This window comes from Chiloscyllium plagiosum, unplaced genomic scaffold (genome assembly GCF_037043375.1).
Source record: "Chiloscyllium plagiosum isolate Xiang-an unplaced genomic scaffold, Cpla_swu_hap1 HiC_scaffold_3, whole genome shotgun sequence".
Taxonomy (NCBI): domain Eukaryota; kingdom Metazoa; phylum Chordata; class Chondrichthyes; order Orectolobiformes; family Hemiscylliidae; genus Chiloscyllium; species Chiloscyllium plagiosum.
Genome location: NW_028270141.1, coordinates 116,175,098 through 116,193,086, shown reverse-complemented (window position 1 = coordinate 116,193,086; position 17,989 = coordinate 116,175,098). Strand labels below are relative to the sequence as shown.

At 40.2% G+C, this 17,989-nt stretch overlaps 1 protein-coding gene across 1 annotated transcript in view; it reads left to right on the top strand.

Annotated features, from left to right (window-relative positions):
• Nucleotides 1–2,109, top strand: part of hace1 (HECT domain and ankyrin repeat containing E3 ubiquitin protein ligase 1) — a 101,167-nt gene extending 99,058 nt beyond the window's left edge. The window contains exon 24 of the mRNA XM_087982643.1: nucleotides 1,213–2,109. Coding sequence (XP_087838769.1) covers nucleotides 1,213–1,315 — 103 coding nt within the window. The 3' untranslated portion in view covers nucleotides 1,316–2,109. The remainder of the gene's footprint in view (nucleotides 1–1,212) is intronic.
• Nucleotides 2,110–17,989: the final 15,880 nt, after the last annotated feature.

The following is a 17,989-nucleotide window of genomic DNA, read 5'->3' as shown; positions in this document are numbered from 1 at the left end:
ATATAGTATGCCTTTATGTAAACTGAGGTGAGGCAAAGCAAAGATTTTCTTCAAATTCATCTGTTATGGAATGCAATATTGTACCTTGTACAGTTTGCTGTAGGTGGAGCTGATAATTTCATGAGATTTCAGCCTTTAGATTACTGTGAAGGAAGACAAATGCAGACATCAGAATTAATGCAAATAAAGTAGATCCACATCACAAAGTACTGAATGTTGTACTGGAAGTGTTCAAAATTCTGAATTCATGTAGAACGTCTCCAGTAAAATATGCTTAACAGTTCAGCCAAGTTCCATCAGGAAATGAAACATTCAACTGTATTTGCATTTTGTTTTCAGTTTTAGTATCCTTTTAACGTGTATATACTTCGATTACTCAGAGTATTTATTGGTCATGTGGATTGTCACATGGCTAAAATAGCTAATAGATATTTCAATGCAGTAATTATTCATATTTATGATATTTGTAGAATACACATTATTAAATATCTTCAGATCAGGGTAACACATAAGGCATGAAACACAAGTCTTGAGGTTTATTTTAGTTCCGGATAGAATGTTTTAGAGTTTTCATCATGCATTTCAATCAGTTCTTACAAGTTTAAGTTGGAGTCCTGATCTTTCTTTGAGCTATTTCAGGGAACTGTAGACACCTTTACAACTTTTTGCATGGTTACCACTTATGTGAGATAATCAAAGAGCACTTTTGGAACTATAAATAGAAAAGAAACATTTGGAGAGAAGGAACACAATTTCTTATGTGTATTAATGTTTTATCCTTTTTAAATCAGCTTGTGATCTTTGGGCATGTGAAACATACGCAAATTGTAATCAAAACAATGCAGCAATATATTATCAAATATTGGCTTTTTGTACCAAGTGTTTTAGGATAACTTTCTATGTTTGCATTTCTCTAAGGGAGCATCTTTCATCATTTGAGCATTCCAGAAATGTTGAGTGCAGTATGTAATTTTTCAATAAAATAATGACCAGAAGATTGGTACATTTTATGACTTCATTTCCTTCATTGTTATGGTATAGCTTGACTAAGACTTTATAACACAAGAGCACATAGAATATCAGGTTATTTCATGCATTCATCACATTACTTACATGCCTACTTTGTAAATATTATTTTATTAGATTAATTGTTCCAAAATAATGTATTGTGACATGTAATAATGATGCTTGCTTCAAAAAAATGTCTTTCAGCATCAATATGTTAAAATTGCCAGAATATCCCAGCAAAGAGAACTTGAAGGATCGAATTCTTGTTGCATTGCACTGTGGGAGCTATGGTTACACAATGGCATAAAGAAGTTGGAAAATTGAAAATGGCTTCTGAAGAGGCCTTCACCGCTTAACTATTTTAAATAATGCTTCTGATTTTTAAGTACTCTGTCTAGGTTCATATGCAAATTTCTGTCAAGTAGCCAATCTGTATATGCATGGCATACACTGAATATTCATGTCAAGCATTATGCCTGTGTGTGTACTTTAGTGATTTACATTTTTAAAAAATGTTATGTTTTGGTACAACTAATCACGTATATGTGATGAACTATAGGAATTTTTCTGCACATTGCCAAACATTTGGCATTATGAAATTTAAAATGCCATGCCTGCAGGTGCACTCTATACTCTTTAATCGTTGGTTGGGGTATACAAATTCTATTTGCCAAGCTTCATATGTTAAAGGTAGGGAAGGAAAATGAGAAAGTCAGTGGTTCACCAAAGTCAGGATCTCATTCTATTTTTTGTAAGATAGGGAACAGACATTTTATATTTTTTGTGAAGATACAAAGTTTAGTTTATTACTCAGACTTCATAATTTAACATCATTGAAATAGAGGGCATTGTCAGTCAAAATTACAGAATGTATAGTGTGGTCTACCCTAACAGCCAAATTATTTTGCACAATTTCCACAATGCAATATCAGCTATTTAGAGATTAAAATTTCATATTAAGTATTTGTACATTGTGAAAATTATGCACTGTATATATCGCTTGAAGTCCTGTATATTTGTATTTCTAGAATGATGCAGCTGCTTATGTATCTTCCTGTTGTGCATGTCTTTTTTAAACTATTAAACTTATTACAAAATTAATTCCTTTTTTTACTTTTTAATGCTAGTAGGATAATATTACTGTGATGGTCTGTAGTATATTAATATCAAGTCATAAGCCTCTTGTCGAGTTGCTCCTACACTGAGGCTCCCTCTCAATTTATTTGCTTCTCCATCTTTTGTAATTAAGAACACTAGACATATTAGATTTTGCAAAGGATCGGATTTCCAAATGGCTTTTCTGTTAGATTGAATTTATTAATCATTATAATTAATGTTAGGTTTAGAAAGCGAAATTTAACACTGCTATGATTAAGCATTTAGGTTAACAGTTTACAGCATACTGGTCAAAGCTTCAATGCAGTAAAACTGTAGTGAGCAGTAAGAGTTCAAAAAAAGAAATAAACTTTGATAGAACTAATATATATCCCTAAGGAGTAAAATTTTTCCTCGCCAAACGAGACAGCCATGATTGACAAATGAAGTGCGGTGATGATAAACTAAAGAAAGAGCATGCAGAGTAAATCCAACGACCAGGAAAAATGTGAAGAATATCCTTGGAAGGCACAAGGTCTGGGTTTAATAAAGGAATATAAATTAAAAAATGAAAATATCATTGGTCGCAAAGTGCTTGTGTGGTTGAAGAACGATAGAAGTTAGACTTTTTGATGGCTGTTTTAAAAACGTTTGCAGGTTACCTTGCAATTTAAAACTAGGATGAAGCAGTCTTGTTGACTGTTCACTGAAGAGGATAAGATAACAGATATGTTAAGGAAGCTAATCACTAGTAATAATTCACCAAGGTTCAAGAAGAATACATTTGGATACAGAACTGGCTCAAAGGTAGAAGACAGAGGGTGGTGGTGGAGGGTTGTTTTTCAGACTGGAGGCCTGTGATCAATGGAGTGCCACCAAGATCGGTGCTGGGTCCTCTACTTTTTGACATTTACATGAACGATTTGGATGCAAGCATAAGAGGTACAGTTAGTAAGTTTGCAGATGATACCAAAATTGGAGGTGTAGTGGACAGCAAAGAGGGTTACCTCAGATTACAACAGGATCTGGACCAGATGGGCCAATGGGCAGGGAAGTGGCAGATGGAATTTAATTCAGATCAATGCGAGGCACTGCATTTTGGGAAAGCAACTCTTAGCAGGACTTATACACTTAATGGTAAGGTCCTAGGGAGTGTTGCTGAACAAAGAAACTTTGGATTGCAGGTTCATAGCTCCTTGAAAGTGGAGTCGCAGGTAGATAGGACAGTGAAGAAGGTGTTTGGTATGCTTTCCTTTATTGGTCAGAGTGTTGAGTACAGGAGTTGGGAGGTCATGTTGTGGCTGTACAGGACATTGGTTAGGCCACTGTTGGAATATTGTGTGCAGTTCTCGTCTCCTTCCTATCGGAAAGATGTTGTGAAACTTGAAAGGGTTCAGAAAAGGTTTACAAGGACGTTGCCAGGGTTGGAGGATTTGAGCTATAGGGAGAGGCTGAACAGGCTGGGGCTGTTTTCCCTGGAGTGTCAGAGGCTTAAGGGTGACCTCATAGAGGTTTACAAAATTGAGGGGCATGGATAGGGTAAATAGGCAAAGGGGTTGGGGAGTCCAGAGCTAGAGGGTATAGGTTTAGGGTGAGGAGGGAAAGATATAAAAGAGACGTACGGGGCAACTTTTTCACGTAGAGGGTGATGCGTGTATGGAATGAGCTGCCAGAGGAAATGGTGGAGGCTGGTACAATTGCAACATTCAAGAGGCATTTGGATGGGTATATGAATAGGAAGGGTTTGGAGGGATATAGGCTGGGTGCTGGCAGGTGGGACTAGATTGGGTTGGGATATCTGGTCGGCATGAACGGGTTGGACTGAAGTGTTTATTTCCATGCTGTACATCTCTATGACTCTTAAGAAAAACAATGGTGCCACCAGCAACTGTCAAATCCACAGGACCAATTGTTTTAAAGGAAGTAGAGATGGCCATTTCAAATATTTCAACTTCAACTTTCCAAAGCATGCTTGATCCCATAAGTTTGAACATTTGGAAAACGTGACTTTTTAAGGTGAGAGCAAGAATCCAGTAAGATCTTTGAATCTATATGAACAATTTGACTCATTAGTTGAGTGGATGAAAGATAGCCAATAAAAATTTCTAAAGAGTAAGTCATGTCTAACAAACTTAATAGATGAATTTTTGGAAAAGTACTAAATTGAAATCAAAAGGACCAACATAAGTCTTGGGTTTATTGGTCTTTATTGCAAGAGGATTTGAGCACTGGCCTAATGAATTCTTGCTTCAATTGCAGGGGAACCTGGTTATCTGGAATACTGTGCAATTTTGGTCTACTTATTTCAGGAAAGATGTTATTGCAGTGGAAGGGGTGCAACAAAGGTTCATTAGTCTTGTTCTCAGGATGGTGGGATTATCCTTTGAAGAGAAATTTTGCAAACTGGGCTATAATCTGTAGAGTTTCATGGAAAGTGAGGCAATCTCATTACATCTAACAAAAAGGGATAGACAAGATTAATGCAGGTAAACTATTTCCCTTGGTTGGGGAGGCTAGAGACGGATACAATTTAAGTGTAAGGGGTTGCCAAGAAGCAGAGAATTCTTTTACTGTGAGGGTTATGAACTTCTGGAATTCTGTAATGCAGTGGACTGTGGATGCTCAGCCATTGTGTATGTTAAAGTTAGAAAGTGATTTATAAAATTCGATGATGGGGTAAATTATCGAGTAGGTGAAAGTCATTGAAGTGATTGTTCAGTCATGAATGTATTAAATGGCATGGTAGACTTTACTGACTGAAGGGCCTAATCCTGTTAGTAAAATCCAGTGAAAGTCTATGGGCTAATTTATGCCTTTGTGAAGATACCTAAGGTTCCACACGAGCAGCACTGAGGAGAATTTTCTCAGGCTTTGAGAAAAATTTGATTCTCCATGTCTAGGAAAAATATCAAGTTTTCTCTGAGGTTCCAATGATGAGATCCGAATCTTTCTGATAAGTGATTATTTACCTTATTTCCATACATTTTTGTCTCATTAGTATCCAAATCCACCTCATTTATATGCCACTTGCAATTTTCTTTTGAGAGACTAGATGATAATTCCCAGTTTGAAAGAGCAGTTACTGTAGCAGCTGGCTGCTTACTACTCAGGGCTTCCATCTTAAGATTCATTCATCAGTATCTCATTGCACATCCTATGGACCACCTCCTCAATCCTATATTCACTGAAGTTGGCATTTGCAAGTAATTTTCCTCAATATGTTCTCATGGCTATTCTCAGACTAACTCAAAATCCACTTCTGACCTTCAGAGCATCACTTTAGAGCTTCGTGACTCCTTTGACTTTCATGTTCCTTCCTTGTTGCTTTGTATAGAGGGACACAAAAACCAACTCATGCATCTTTTGGATCGTGCCTTCATTTCTTTGTGCTTATTCACATCAGCCTCTGTGGATTGCATAGCATAGCATTTTAGCCAGAAGGGTTAGTTGTTGTAAAGAATGAGGTTGGTGGCCATTGTTGAGTGGAAATACTGCATAAAGAACATGATAGCTCATGTGTTTGTATGAGATAACAGAGAACATGGTGCCAGTGAGAACATCATTGATTTACTCCCTTCACTCCTGTGCATTCTATCAGGCCCTAGAAATGAGTCTTGGGTTGTTTTTTAATCAATGGCTTGGGATCGGCTGTTGTGTTATCTAATGATGAAGGGTTTATGCCCGAAACGTTGACTGTCCTGCTCCTCCTGACCTGCTGTGCTTTCCAGCGCCACACTTTGACTCTGATCTCCAGCATCTGCAGTCCTCACTTTCTCCCCGGCATAGTAAATCATGCTGATTTGAGTATAAAATTGGAGACAAACTTTTTGGGACTGATTTTCATGCAAGTAAATATGGGGCCACACACTTTGAATTATTTTTAAAACGATGAAAATCGAAGAACTGTGTTATTCCAAAGAGATTTGAGGGCCTATGCATATAGGTCATGAAAATCTAATTGACAAAGACTGAAGGAACAAGAGCCCCATGTTTGGCAAACAGAAATATAAAGAAGGAAATATGTTTTGGTTGTTTCATAACAAAAAAAATCTAGACCAAATCTGAAATAACATATGCAGTTCTGGGCACTGCACTTGATAGAGGATAATTTAAGCTTTGGAAGGAATGCTGCACCAATTCAGCAAAATATTACAAATGGTATATAAGTTAACTTTTGAATTGAAACCACAAACGAGCTTCACGTTTCCTTACATATTGACGCTGATTGAGATTTTTAGAATTTTGAAAGGATTTGTTAGTAACTAGAAATGCTTGCAGTGGTGGAAGAGCCTAGAATAACACCGGTCTTAGAGGAGAGAAAAGTTGGGGAAAATTTCTTCATAAGAGGAGTGATACAAATATGTGCCAGTTTGATAAATAATCTTTAAATTTGAGTTGCCAGGTTGCGCCTAGCCAACAATAATGATGGATACAGAGTAAGACAAACAATTAGATTTAGGATACAGATATGCCATACTCCTGTTCCTACATTCTTAATTCTTCTCAAATCCTCATTTTATCTTTCACACATTCCCTCTAATTTTTACCCTCGCTGTTGTATTTTCTCTATGCTCAATTGTGTGGCCCCATGAGGTATTATTTATGTTAAAGGTGCTATATAAACATGAACTGCTTTTAGCAATTGAATTTGCAACAATCCTGGAAAATGCATAGCCTATAAATGTTGAACTGTCACAACAAAGACATGGATTATAACTCCATACTGTATTAAGAAATCTGATAATAAATTCACTTTACCAATAAATATGCAACGAAATAGAAAAAAACTAGTAATTAACAGAAAACTGTACCAAAATCTAATCAGTGTCTGTGTTTATTACGTTAAAACCTCTACTCACTGTCTGAGAAACCTATAAGTCACAGATATTCACTAATATGTTGCTATGCTTCCTCGTATACCTGTAATAGATATGTCATGATCCAACATTTATTTCTTAAAAAGAAACATCTGCATTTTATTTGTTTCAGAGTCAATCCTGTTGCAAGATGAGCAGAAGTAATTAGCTTTGACCCTTTCGGGTTTCTATCTGAAGACTGGAATTATTTTCCCAATGCTGCTATGGTTTTTTTAAGATTAGATTACATTACATTACAGTGTGGAAACAGGCCCTTCGGCCCAACAAGTCCACACCGACCCGCCATCCACCCATACCCCTACATTTACCCCTTACCTAACACTACGGGCAATTTAGCATGGCCAATTCACCTGACCTGCACATCTTTGGACTGTGGAAGGAAACCAGAGCAGACACGGAGAGAATGTGCAAACTCCACACAGTCAGTCGCCTGAGGCGGGAATTGAACCCGGGTCTCTGGTGCTGTGAGGCAACAGTGCTAACCACTGTGCCACCGTGGTGGGAAATACTCATTAACTGGGATGAAGTTTATCTTTGATGCAAACTCAGGATTGGTGGATTGTCATACAGATGTACAGCATGGAAGCAGACCCTTCGGTCCAATCTGTACATACCAACCAGATATCCCAACCCAGCTATATTCCTGATGAAGGGTTTTTTGCCTAAAACGTCGATTTTACTGCTCCTTGGATGCTGCCTGAACTGCTGTGCTTTACCAGCACCACTCTACTATGACTCTAGTTTCCAGCATCTGCAGTCATTGTTTTTATCTAGATATCCCAACCCGATCTTGTCCCACCTGCCAGTACCTGGCCCATATCCCTCCAAACCCTTCCTATTCATATACCCATCCAAATGCCTCTTGAATGTTGCAATTGTACCAGCCTCCACCACATCCTCTGGTAGCTCTTTCCATACACGTACCACCTTCTGCGTGAAAAAGTTGCCCCTTAGGTCTCTTTTATATCTTTCCCCTCTCACCCTAAAACTATGCCCTCTAGTTCTGGACTCCCCTACCCCTGAGAAAAGACTTTGTCTATTTATCCTATCCATGCCCCTCATAATTTTGTAAACCTCTACAAGGTCACCCCTCAGCTTCCGACGCTTCATGGAAAACAGCCCCAGCCTATTCAGCCTCTCCCTGTAGCTCAGATCCTCCAACCCTGGCAACATCCTCGTAAATCTTTTCTGAACCCTTTCAAGTTTTACAACACCTTTCCGATAGGAAGGAGACCAGAATTGCACGTAATATTCTAACAGTGGCCTAACCAATGTCCTGTACAGCCGCAACATGACCTTCCAACTCCTGTACTCAATACTCTGACCAATAAAGGAAAGCATACCAAATGCCTTCTTCCCTGTCCTATCCACCTGCGACTCCACTTTCAAGGAGCTATGAACCTGCACTCCAAGGTCTCTTTGTTCAGGAACACTCCCTAGGACCTTATCATTAAGTGTACAAGTCCTGCTAAGAGTTGCTTTCCTCACATTTATCTGAATTAAATTCCATCTGCTACTTCTCAGCCCATTGGCCCATCTGGTCCAGATCCTGTTGTAATCTGAGGTAACCCTCTTTGCTGTCCACTACACCTCCAATTTTGGTGTTGTCTGCAAACTTACTAACTGTACCTTTTATGCTTGCATCCAAATCATTTATGTAAATAACAAAAAGTAGAGGGCCTAGCACCAACCCTGGTGGCACTCCACTCGTCACAGGCCTCCAGTCTGAAAAACAACCCTCCACCACCACCCTCTGTCTTCTACCTTTGAGCCAGTTCTGTATCCAAATGGCTAGTTCTCCCTGTATTCCATGAGATCTAACCTTGCTAATCAGTCTCCCATGGGGAACCTTGTCGAACTGAAGTCCATATAGATCACATCTACAGCTCTACCCTCATCAATCTTCTTTGTTACTTCTTCAAAAAACTCAATCAAGTTTGTGAGACATGATTTCCCACGCACAAAGCCATGTTGACTATCCTGAATCAGTCCTTCCCTTTCCAAATACATGTACATCCTGTCCATCAGGATTTCCTCCAACAACTTGCCCACCACTGAGGTCAGGCTCACCGGTCTACAGTTCCCTGGCTTGTCTTTACCGCCCTTCTTAAACAGTGGCACCACGTTTGCCAACCTCCAGTCTCCTGGCACCTCCCCTGTGACTGTCAATGATACAAATATCTCAGTAAGAGGCCCAGCAATCATTTCTCTAGCTTCCCACAGAGTTCTCGGGTACACCTGATCAGGTCCTGGTGATTTATCCACCTTTAACCATTTCAAGACATTCAGCACTTCCTCCTCTGTAATCTGGACATTTTGCAAGATGTCACCATCTATTTCCCTACAGTCTATATCTTCCATATCCTTTTCCACAGTAAATACTGATGCAAAATATTCATTTAGTATCTCCACCATTTTCTGTGGCTCCACACAAAGGCCGCCTTGCTGATCTTTGCAGGGCCCTATTCTCTCCCGAATTACCCTTTTGTCCTTAATATATTTGTAAAAACTCTTTGGATTCTCCTTAATTCTATTTGCCAAAGCTATCTCATGTCCCCGTTTTGACCTCCTGATTTCCCTCTTAAGTATACTCCTACTTTCTTTATCGTCTTCAAAGAAATCACCCGATCTATCCTGACATATGCTTCTTCCTTTTTCTTTAGCAAACCCTCAATTTCTTTAGTCATCCAGCATTCCCTATACCTACCAGACTTCCCTTTCACCCTGACAGGAATATACTTTCTCTGGATTCTTGTTATCTCATTTCTGAAGGCTTCCCATTTTCCAGCCGTCCCTTTACCTGCGAACACCTGCCTCCAATCAGCTTTCGAAAGTTCTTGCATAATACTGTCAAAATTGGCCTTTCTCCAATTTAGAGCTTCAACTTTTAGATCTGGTTTATCCTTTTCCATCACTATTTTAAAATGAATGGAATTATGGTCGCTGGCCCCAAAGTGCTCCCCTACTGACACCTCAATTACCTGCCCTGCCTTATTTCCCAAGAGTAGGTCAAGTTTTGCAACTTCTCTAGTAGGTACATCCACTTACTGAATCAGAAAATTGTCTTGTACACACTTAACAAATTCCTCTCCATCTAAACCTTTAACACTATGGCAGTCCCAGTTGATGTTTGGAAAGTTAAAATCCCCTGCCATAACTACCCTATTATTCTTACAGATAGCTGAGATCTCCTTACAAGTTTGTTTCTCAATTTTCCCTCTGACTATTGGGGGGGTCTATAATACAATCCCAATAAGGTGATCATCCCTTTCTTATTTCTCAGTTCGACCCAAATAACTTCCCTGGATGTATTTCCGGGAATATCCTCCCTCAGCACAGCTGTAATGCTATCCTTTATCAAAAATGCCACTCTCCCTCCTCTCTTGCCTCGCTTTCTATCCTTCCTGTAGCATTTGTATCCTGGAACATTAAGCTGCCAGTCTTGCCCATCCCTGAGCCATATTTCTGTGATTGCTATGATATCCCAGTCCCATGTTCCTAAACATGTCCTGAGTTCATCTGCCTTGCATTGAAATAAATGCAGTTTAATTTATTAGTCTTACCTTGTCCCTGCCTGCCCTGACTGTTTGACTCACTTCTATTCTCAGCTGTACCCACCTCAGATCGATCTATTTCCTCACTATTCCCTGGGTCCCACCCCTTCACCTTACGAGTTTAAATCCTCCCAAGCAGTTCTAGCAAATTTCCCTGCCAGTATATTAGTCCCTTCCAATTTAGATGCATTCCGTCCTTCTTGTACAGGTCACATCTACCTCAAAAGAGATTCCAATGATCCAAAAATGTGATTCCTTCTCCCATACACCAGCTCCTCAACCATGCATTCATCTGCTCTATCCTCCTATTCCTGCCCTCACTAGCTCGTAGAACTGGGAGTAATCCAGATATTACTACCCTTGAGGACCTCCTTTTTAAATTTATGACTAACTCTCTGTAATCTCCCTTCAGAATCTCAACCTTTTCCCTTCCAATGTCGTTGGTTCCAATGTGGACAATGATCTCCTGCTGGCCCCTCTCCCCCATGAGAACATTCTGCACCTTCTCTGAGACATCCTTGATCCTGGCACCAGGGAAACAACACACCATTTTGCTTTTTCTCTGCTGGCCACAGAAATGTCTGTCTGTACCTCTGACTACAGAATCCCCTAACACAATTGATCTCTTGGACGTACCCCTCATTGCATTAGAGCCAGTCTCAATACCAGAAACTTGGCTGTTCGTGCTACGTTCCCCTGAGAATCCATCACCCCCTACATTTTCCAAAACAGCATACCTGTTTGAAATGGGTTTATCCACAAAAGACTCCTGCAGTAGCTGCCTACTTCTCTTACCCTTCCTGGAGTTAACCCATCTATGTTACTTTATCTGAGACTTCACCCCCCCCCACCCCTTCCTATAACTGCCATCCATCACATACTGTTGCTGTTGCAAATACCTTATTCCTTCTATCTATCTCTCCAACCGATCCATTTGATCTGATAAGATTCGCATCCAACAGCATTTATGGCAGATATAATCTGCAGTAAAGATAAAGCGCGATGATCCCACCCAGGATCAAACTGGGGACCTTTCGTGTGTGAGGCAAACGTGACAACCACTACACTATGGAAACAGCACAAATTTGTTAGACGCACTGCTTGTTATCTTCTCAAAGATTTCTACTAAACTTATTAGGTATGATTTCTCCTTCATGAAATCATGCTGAATCTGCTTGATTACATTATGTAGCACTAAATGGTTGCCTTCTGCATGTTGCTGAGCAGACGAGTGTCTGGATCTCTTTCTGTCCAAAACTCTGGAAACCAAAAATCTATCCTCAGGTAGCATAGCTGCTCTTAACACATTTACAGGTGTGAACATTTTGCGTCTTACTCACAGCAAGTGTCTCAACTCTCTTCATCCCTTCAGTTTACCTTAAATTATACATACATGGATCGAATGGGTTAATACTGAAGAATACCATTAGCGGCAACCACTACGATAGTGTCAGATAGACATGGTGAGCAGACCAGCTCAGGATCTGGAAGGAGAGTGTCCTAATATCTGATGCTCCTCAAAATCTCTAATAGTGTTTATCAATTCAAGTAGCCTGTAACTAGTTGCTACTCTGCAATGTTATAGAGTCATAGAGATGTCCAGCGTGGAAACAGACCTTTCGGTCCAACTTGTCCATGTCGACCAGATATCCCAACCCAACCTAGTCCTGCCTGCCTGCATCCAGCCCATATCCCTCCAAACCCTTCCTATTCATATACCCATCCAGATGCCTTTTAATGTTGCAATTGCACGAGCCTCCACCACTTCCTCTGGCAGCTCATTTCATACACGTACCACCCTCTGCATGAAAAAGGTTGACCCATAAGTCTCTTTTATATTTTTCCCCTCTCACCCTAAACCTATGCCATCTAGTTCTGGACTCCGCCACCCCAGGGAAAAGAATTTGTCTATTTATCCTAACCATGCCCCTCATAATTTATAAAACTCTATAAGGTCACCCCTCAGTCTCTGACGCTCCAGGGAAAACAGGCCCAGCCTATTCAACCTCGCCCTATTGCTCAAATCCTCCAACCCTGACAGCATCTTTGTAAATCTTTTCTGAACTATTTCAAGTTTCACAACATCTTTCAGATAGGAAGGAGACCAGAATTGCATAAAATATTCCAACAGTGGGCCTGTACAACCACAACATGACCTCCCAACTACTGTACTCAATGCTCTGACCAATAAAGGAAAGCATATCAAACATCTTCACTATCCTATCTACCTGTGACTCCACATTCAAGGAGCTATGAACCTGCATTCCAAGATCTCTTTATTCAGCAACACTCCCTAGGACCTTACCATTAAGTGTATAAGTCCTGCTAAGATCTGCTTTCCCAAAATGCAGCACCTCACATTTATCTAAATTAAACTCCATCTGCCACTTCTCAGCCCATTGGCTCATCTGAACAAGTTCCTGAGGTAACCTTCTTCGCTGTCCACTACACCTCCAATTTTGGTGTCATCTGCAAACTTGCTATCTATACCTCATGCTTTTCATCATTTATATAAATGATGAAGAGGAGTGGACCAAGCACCAATCCTTGTGGCACTCCACTGGTCGCAGGCCTCCAGTCTGAAAAACAACCCTCTATGATCTCCAGCATCTATAGATGCTACAGACCTCACTTTCTCCTCCTAAATGATCAAGGGAGTAAATAATATCAGTGATAGGAGAGAAAGTTAGGTTAAGGCTAAAATCAAATATCTTCAAACAGTGAAGCAGCCCTGATGAAATCCAAAAGCCATCTCCTACTCCTAATACATTGAGATATAGTTGTCTTTTCGTTTGATATCTTACCATGACCAATATTCTCCTCTTCTCAGTTTCTTTATGGGTTTGCAAAATTTGGTCTGGAGTTACTCACTTGTTTGTGTGATAATGCATGGTTATCAGCTTTACTTTCAGCTGCTTTTAACTTAGAAACATTTGGTCTCCTCGTTAGGAACTTATTTCTAAAGGGACACTATTTTCAAATTCCTCTGAGCATTTCATCTTTAACATTTTCAAAATCTTGCTCAATCTTCATTGCCCTTTACCAACTATATAATATCTTTTGCTTTTCTCTAACAAATTTCATAGCACACTGATTCTGTTCCTTTGAATATAATTTTTTATGTCTAAACTTCTGGCGCTAACTCATGCATATTTAAAGTAGCATTCTTCACTGTCTCATAATTATTAGACTGCATACCTGAAAATGGTGAAAACTTCTATGCTTTCCGCATGCACCTGCTTTCCAATAAGAACACCTAACGTTCTCTTAATTTTTGTATGTTTTGTCATTCAAGAAAATTGCTACACCAAACACATTTTAACTTCCTACTCACTGAATTTAGTCACTAGAGGTGATTTCCAGCCCCTGAATGACATAGACAATGATGTGAAAGTTGGTTTCTTGACATCAAGAGCAACATGTTCCATTGTCTAACTAAGTGAACAGCAAGACAGGAATCTTACTCATGAGCCCTGAGAGCCTACTTGCACCTATTTGTAATTAACTTTTCATTGTTAGTTAATCTTGCCTCATTGGCATATGGAGATGCACAGTTGCAGGTTGGGAATGTGGAGTAGATCAAAATTGACAGCATCAACAGGAAGGACAAACAAGAATATAAAGGAAGACTGTAAGAGTTTCTTTAGATATATAAAGATTCAAAGAGAGACAAATGTGGACATGGGACTGCTGGAGAGACATTGGAGAGATAATAGTGGGGAACAAGAAAATAGCTGAGGACCTGAATAATTACCTTGTGCCGAAATGGCTGAGAAACCTTGTGTCAGTTTTCATGATGGAAGATACGAGTAAAAATAAAAATTCAAGAGAGTGAGGAGACAGAGATGAGTATGGTGGCCATCACCAAGGAGAAGGTGCTAGAAAAATTGAATGACCTGAAGGTGGATAAATTACCTGGCTCAAATGGACTACACCCCATCGTTCTAAAGGAGATAGCTGAAGACAGAGTGGAGACAGTGGTGATCTTTCAGGAATCGCTAGATTCAGGGAGGGTCTCAGAAGCTTGGCAAATTGCTAACGTGACAACCCTGTTTAAAAAGAGAGTAAGGCAAAAGAGGGAAAATTACAGACTGATTAGCCTAACCTCAGTTTGGGTAAGATCCTGGAATCCAAGTGTAAGGTAAAATAGGGGAAAGTCAGCATGGTTTCATCAAGGGAAGGTCATGCCTGACAAATCTGCTAGAGTTCTTTGAGTAATTAACAAGCAGGTTAGACCAAGGAGAGACAATCAATATTATTAACCTGTGCTTCAAGAAGGCCTTTGACAAGGTGCCACACAAGAGGCTACTGAGTAAGATAAGGGCCCATGGTGTGAGAGGCAAGGTGCTGACATGGATAGAAGCTTGGCTGTCTGGCAGAAAGCAGGGAGTGGGGATAAAAGCATCTTTCTCAGGTTGGCACTACAAGTGGCATTATGCAAGGCTTAGTGTTGGCACCACAACTTTTCACTTTATGCATTAATGATCTAGATGAAGAAACTGGGGGCATTTTGACTAAGTTTGCAGATGGTACAAAGATAGTCAGAAGAACAGGTAGCATTGAGGAGGCAGGGAGGCTGCAGAAGGAGTTGAACATGTTAGGAGAGTGGGCAAAGAAATGGCAGATGGAGTACAATGTGGGAAAGTGTAAGGTCATACACTTTGGCAGAAATATAAAAGGATGGGTTATTTTCTAAATGGGGAGAAAATTCAGAAGTCTGAAGTGCAAAGAAAATTGAGAGTTCTAGTCCAGGATTCTCTCAAAGTAAACTTGCAGGTTGATTCAATAATTAGGAAGGCAAATGCAATGATGGCATTTATTTTGAGAGGACTTTAATATAAAAGCAGGGATGTACTTATGAGGCTCTATAAGGTTCTGATCTTCCTGAAGAAGGGCTAATGCCCGAAATGTCGATTCTCCTGTTCCCTAGATGCTGCCTGACCTGCTGCGCTTTTCCAGCAACACATTTCCATCTCTATAAGGTTCTGGTCAGACCACAATTGGAGTATTGTGTGCAGTTTTGGGCCATATCTCAGGAGTGTGTTCAGAGGAGATTCACGAGAATGGTCCCAAAAATGAAAAGCTTAGCATATGAGGAACATTTGAGGACTCTGGGTCTATACTTGACAAAGTTTAGAAGGATGAGGGGGGATCTAATTGAAACATACAGAATACTGAATGGCCTGGAGAGAGTAGATGTTGAGAAGATGTTTCCATTTGTAAGAGAGACGAGGACCAGAGGGCCTGGGAGAAATTTCTTCAACCAAAGAGTGGTGAATCTATGGAATTCATTATTACAGAAGTTTGTGGAGGTCAGGTCATTGGCTCAGGTCATCGGCACAGTGGCTCAGTGGTTAGCACTGCTGCCTCGCAGTGCCAGGGACCCTGGTTCATTTCCCACCTCGGACGACTGTCTGTGTGGACTTTGCACATTCTCCCTGTGTCTGCGTGGGTTTCCTCCCACAATCCAAAGATGTGCAGGTTAGCTGAATTGGCCATGCTAAATTGCCCATAATGTTAGGTACATTAGTCAGGGGTAAATGTAGGGGAATAGGTCTGGGTAGGTTGCTCTTCGGAGGGTCGGTGTGGACTTGTTGGGCCGAAGGACCTGTTTCCATACTGTAGGAAATCTGATCTAATCATATGTAAGACTGAGTATCAAGGGGATCAAGGGTTACAGGGAGGAAGTGGGAGAATGATTGAAAGGTGGAGCAAAGTCGATGGACTGAATGGTCTAATTTCTGCTCCAATGTCTTATGGTCTTAAGAAGGGGAAACTGAAAATTTGCAGGATGGGACTGGGGAGAGGTTTTGGGGGTTTACGAACACTGAGAGGCCGAGTCTGTGAGTCTGTGACTCATTCTATGAAGCATGGCTGTTCTTTCCTTCCTTTGTCACAAAGCTAGTCCTTTTTTTTCTAAAAGCTGTTTCTTTGCTCAAGGATACTGTATCCTTGATTTTTTTCAGCGGAGTAATAAACCAGATGGGATCCAATCAGACTGGTTTGATACAGTGTTGAAAAGGATTTTGAGAGGCTTTTTGTTTATATGTAAACAGATGAGACTTCAGGCCAAAGTGGTCATGTTTTAGAAGTGACCTGTAGAATGAAAGGGGAGTGGTCAGCTGTCTAGCTAAATAGTTTAATTCAGTCCAGAACTGGTTGGGAATTCAACAGTGAGCTGTGTGGAAATTCTCTCTTCTGCCCTTCTAACTTCAACCTGTAAGCATCTGACCCTTTTTAGTACTGAGTTTTAAAGGAAGTTTGCTTGTTGGGACTGTTGTGTATATTCGGAACAGCATACTTAAGACTAATTTGGATAGACTGAGTTCTGTAAGGGTTCTTTATTCTGTTCTTAGTGTTTCATTGTGTAATTTTGTGAATAAATGTTTTGTCTGTTTTAAACCTCGTAGTCAACCTCGCTAACATAATTCGGGTAATTTTCACTGTACACTTACCAAAACAAATTGCAAAATAATGGTCTGTGCTGCCTGCTTAAGAATGTTTTGAGTGGTCTGGCCTAGTCCATTACACCTTCAAGATGTAAATGCACAATGGGAAAGAAAATGGTTGCCACCACACTTGGAGTTGCATGAGAAATCTCGCTAGCCCTCAGTGAAAATCCCTCCATTCGACTCACCAGAGTTGACACTTTTAGTAAAATTCAGCCTTACATAAATATTCCTTGTCAAATTATCACCAGGAGTTAAATCTGAATTCTGATCTAATTTCTTTATGAGAGCTTAATTTTGTCACGATCCCTTTAAAGATTGATAACTTTTAAAAAGATATTTCAATTCCACCGACTCACTGAAAGGAACAAGATGAGACAAGATTTCAAGTTTAAAATCTTTTGTTAGAACAAACAAGCTGAATATTGCAATGGGTGACTAATGCTCTAAGCTGCAGAAGAGATAAACCTAATTAATGTTTTAATGCAACCTTATATATTATAACCTACATTCCACAAGATTACCGTATTTATATGAAACAGTCCACAGTCACTCCCAGATTCGCCACCTGTTTGAAAGAAAAGTAAAAGACTATCTGACTTGGGATTGTTTGGAATGGGTAAAAACAAGTAAAAACAAGGACTGCAGATGCTGGAAACCAGAGTCTAGATTAGAGTGGTGCTGGAAAAGCACAGCAGGTCAGGCAGCATCCGAGGAGCAGGAAAATCGACGTTTCGGGCAAAAGACCTTCATGAGGAATAGAGGCAGGGTACCTGCAGAGTGGAAAGATAAGTGAGGGGGGGTGGGGGTGGGGAGGAAGTAGCATAGAGTACAATAGGTGAATGGGGGTGGGGATGAAGGTGATAGGTCAGAGAGGAGGGTGGAGTGGATAGGTGTAAAGGAAGATAGGCAGGTAGGACCGGTCATGGGTACAGTGCTGAGCTGGAAGGTTGGAGCTGGGGTGAGATGAGGAACCTGGTGAAATCCACATTGATACCATGGGGTT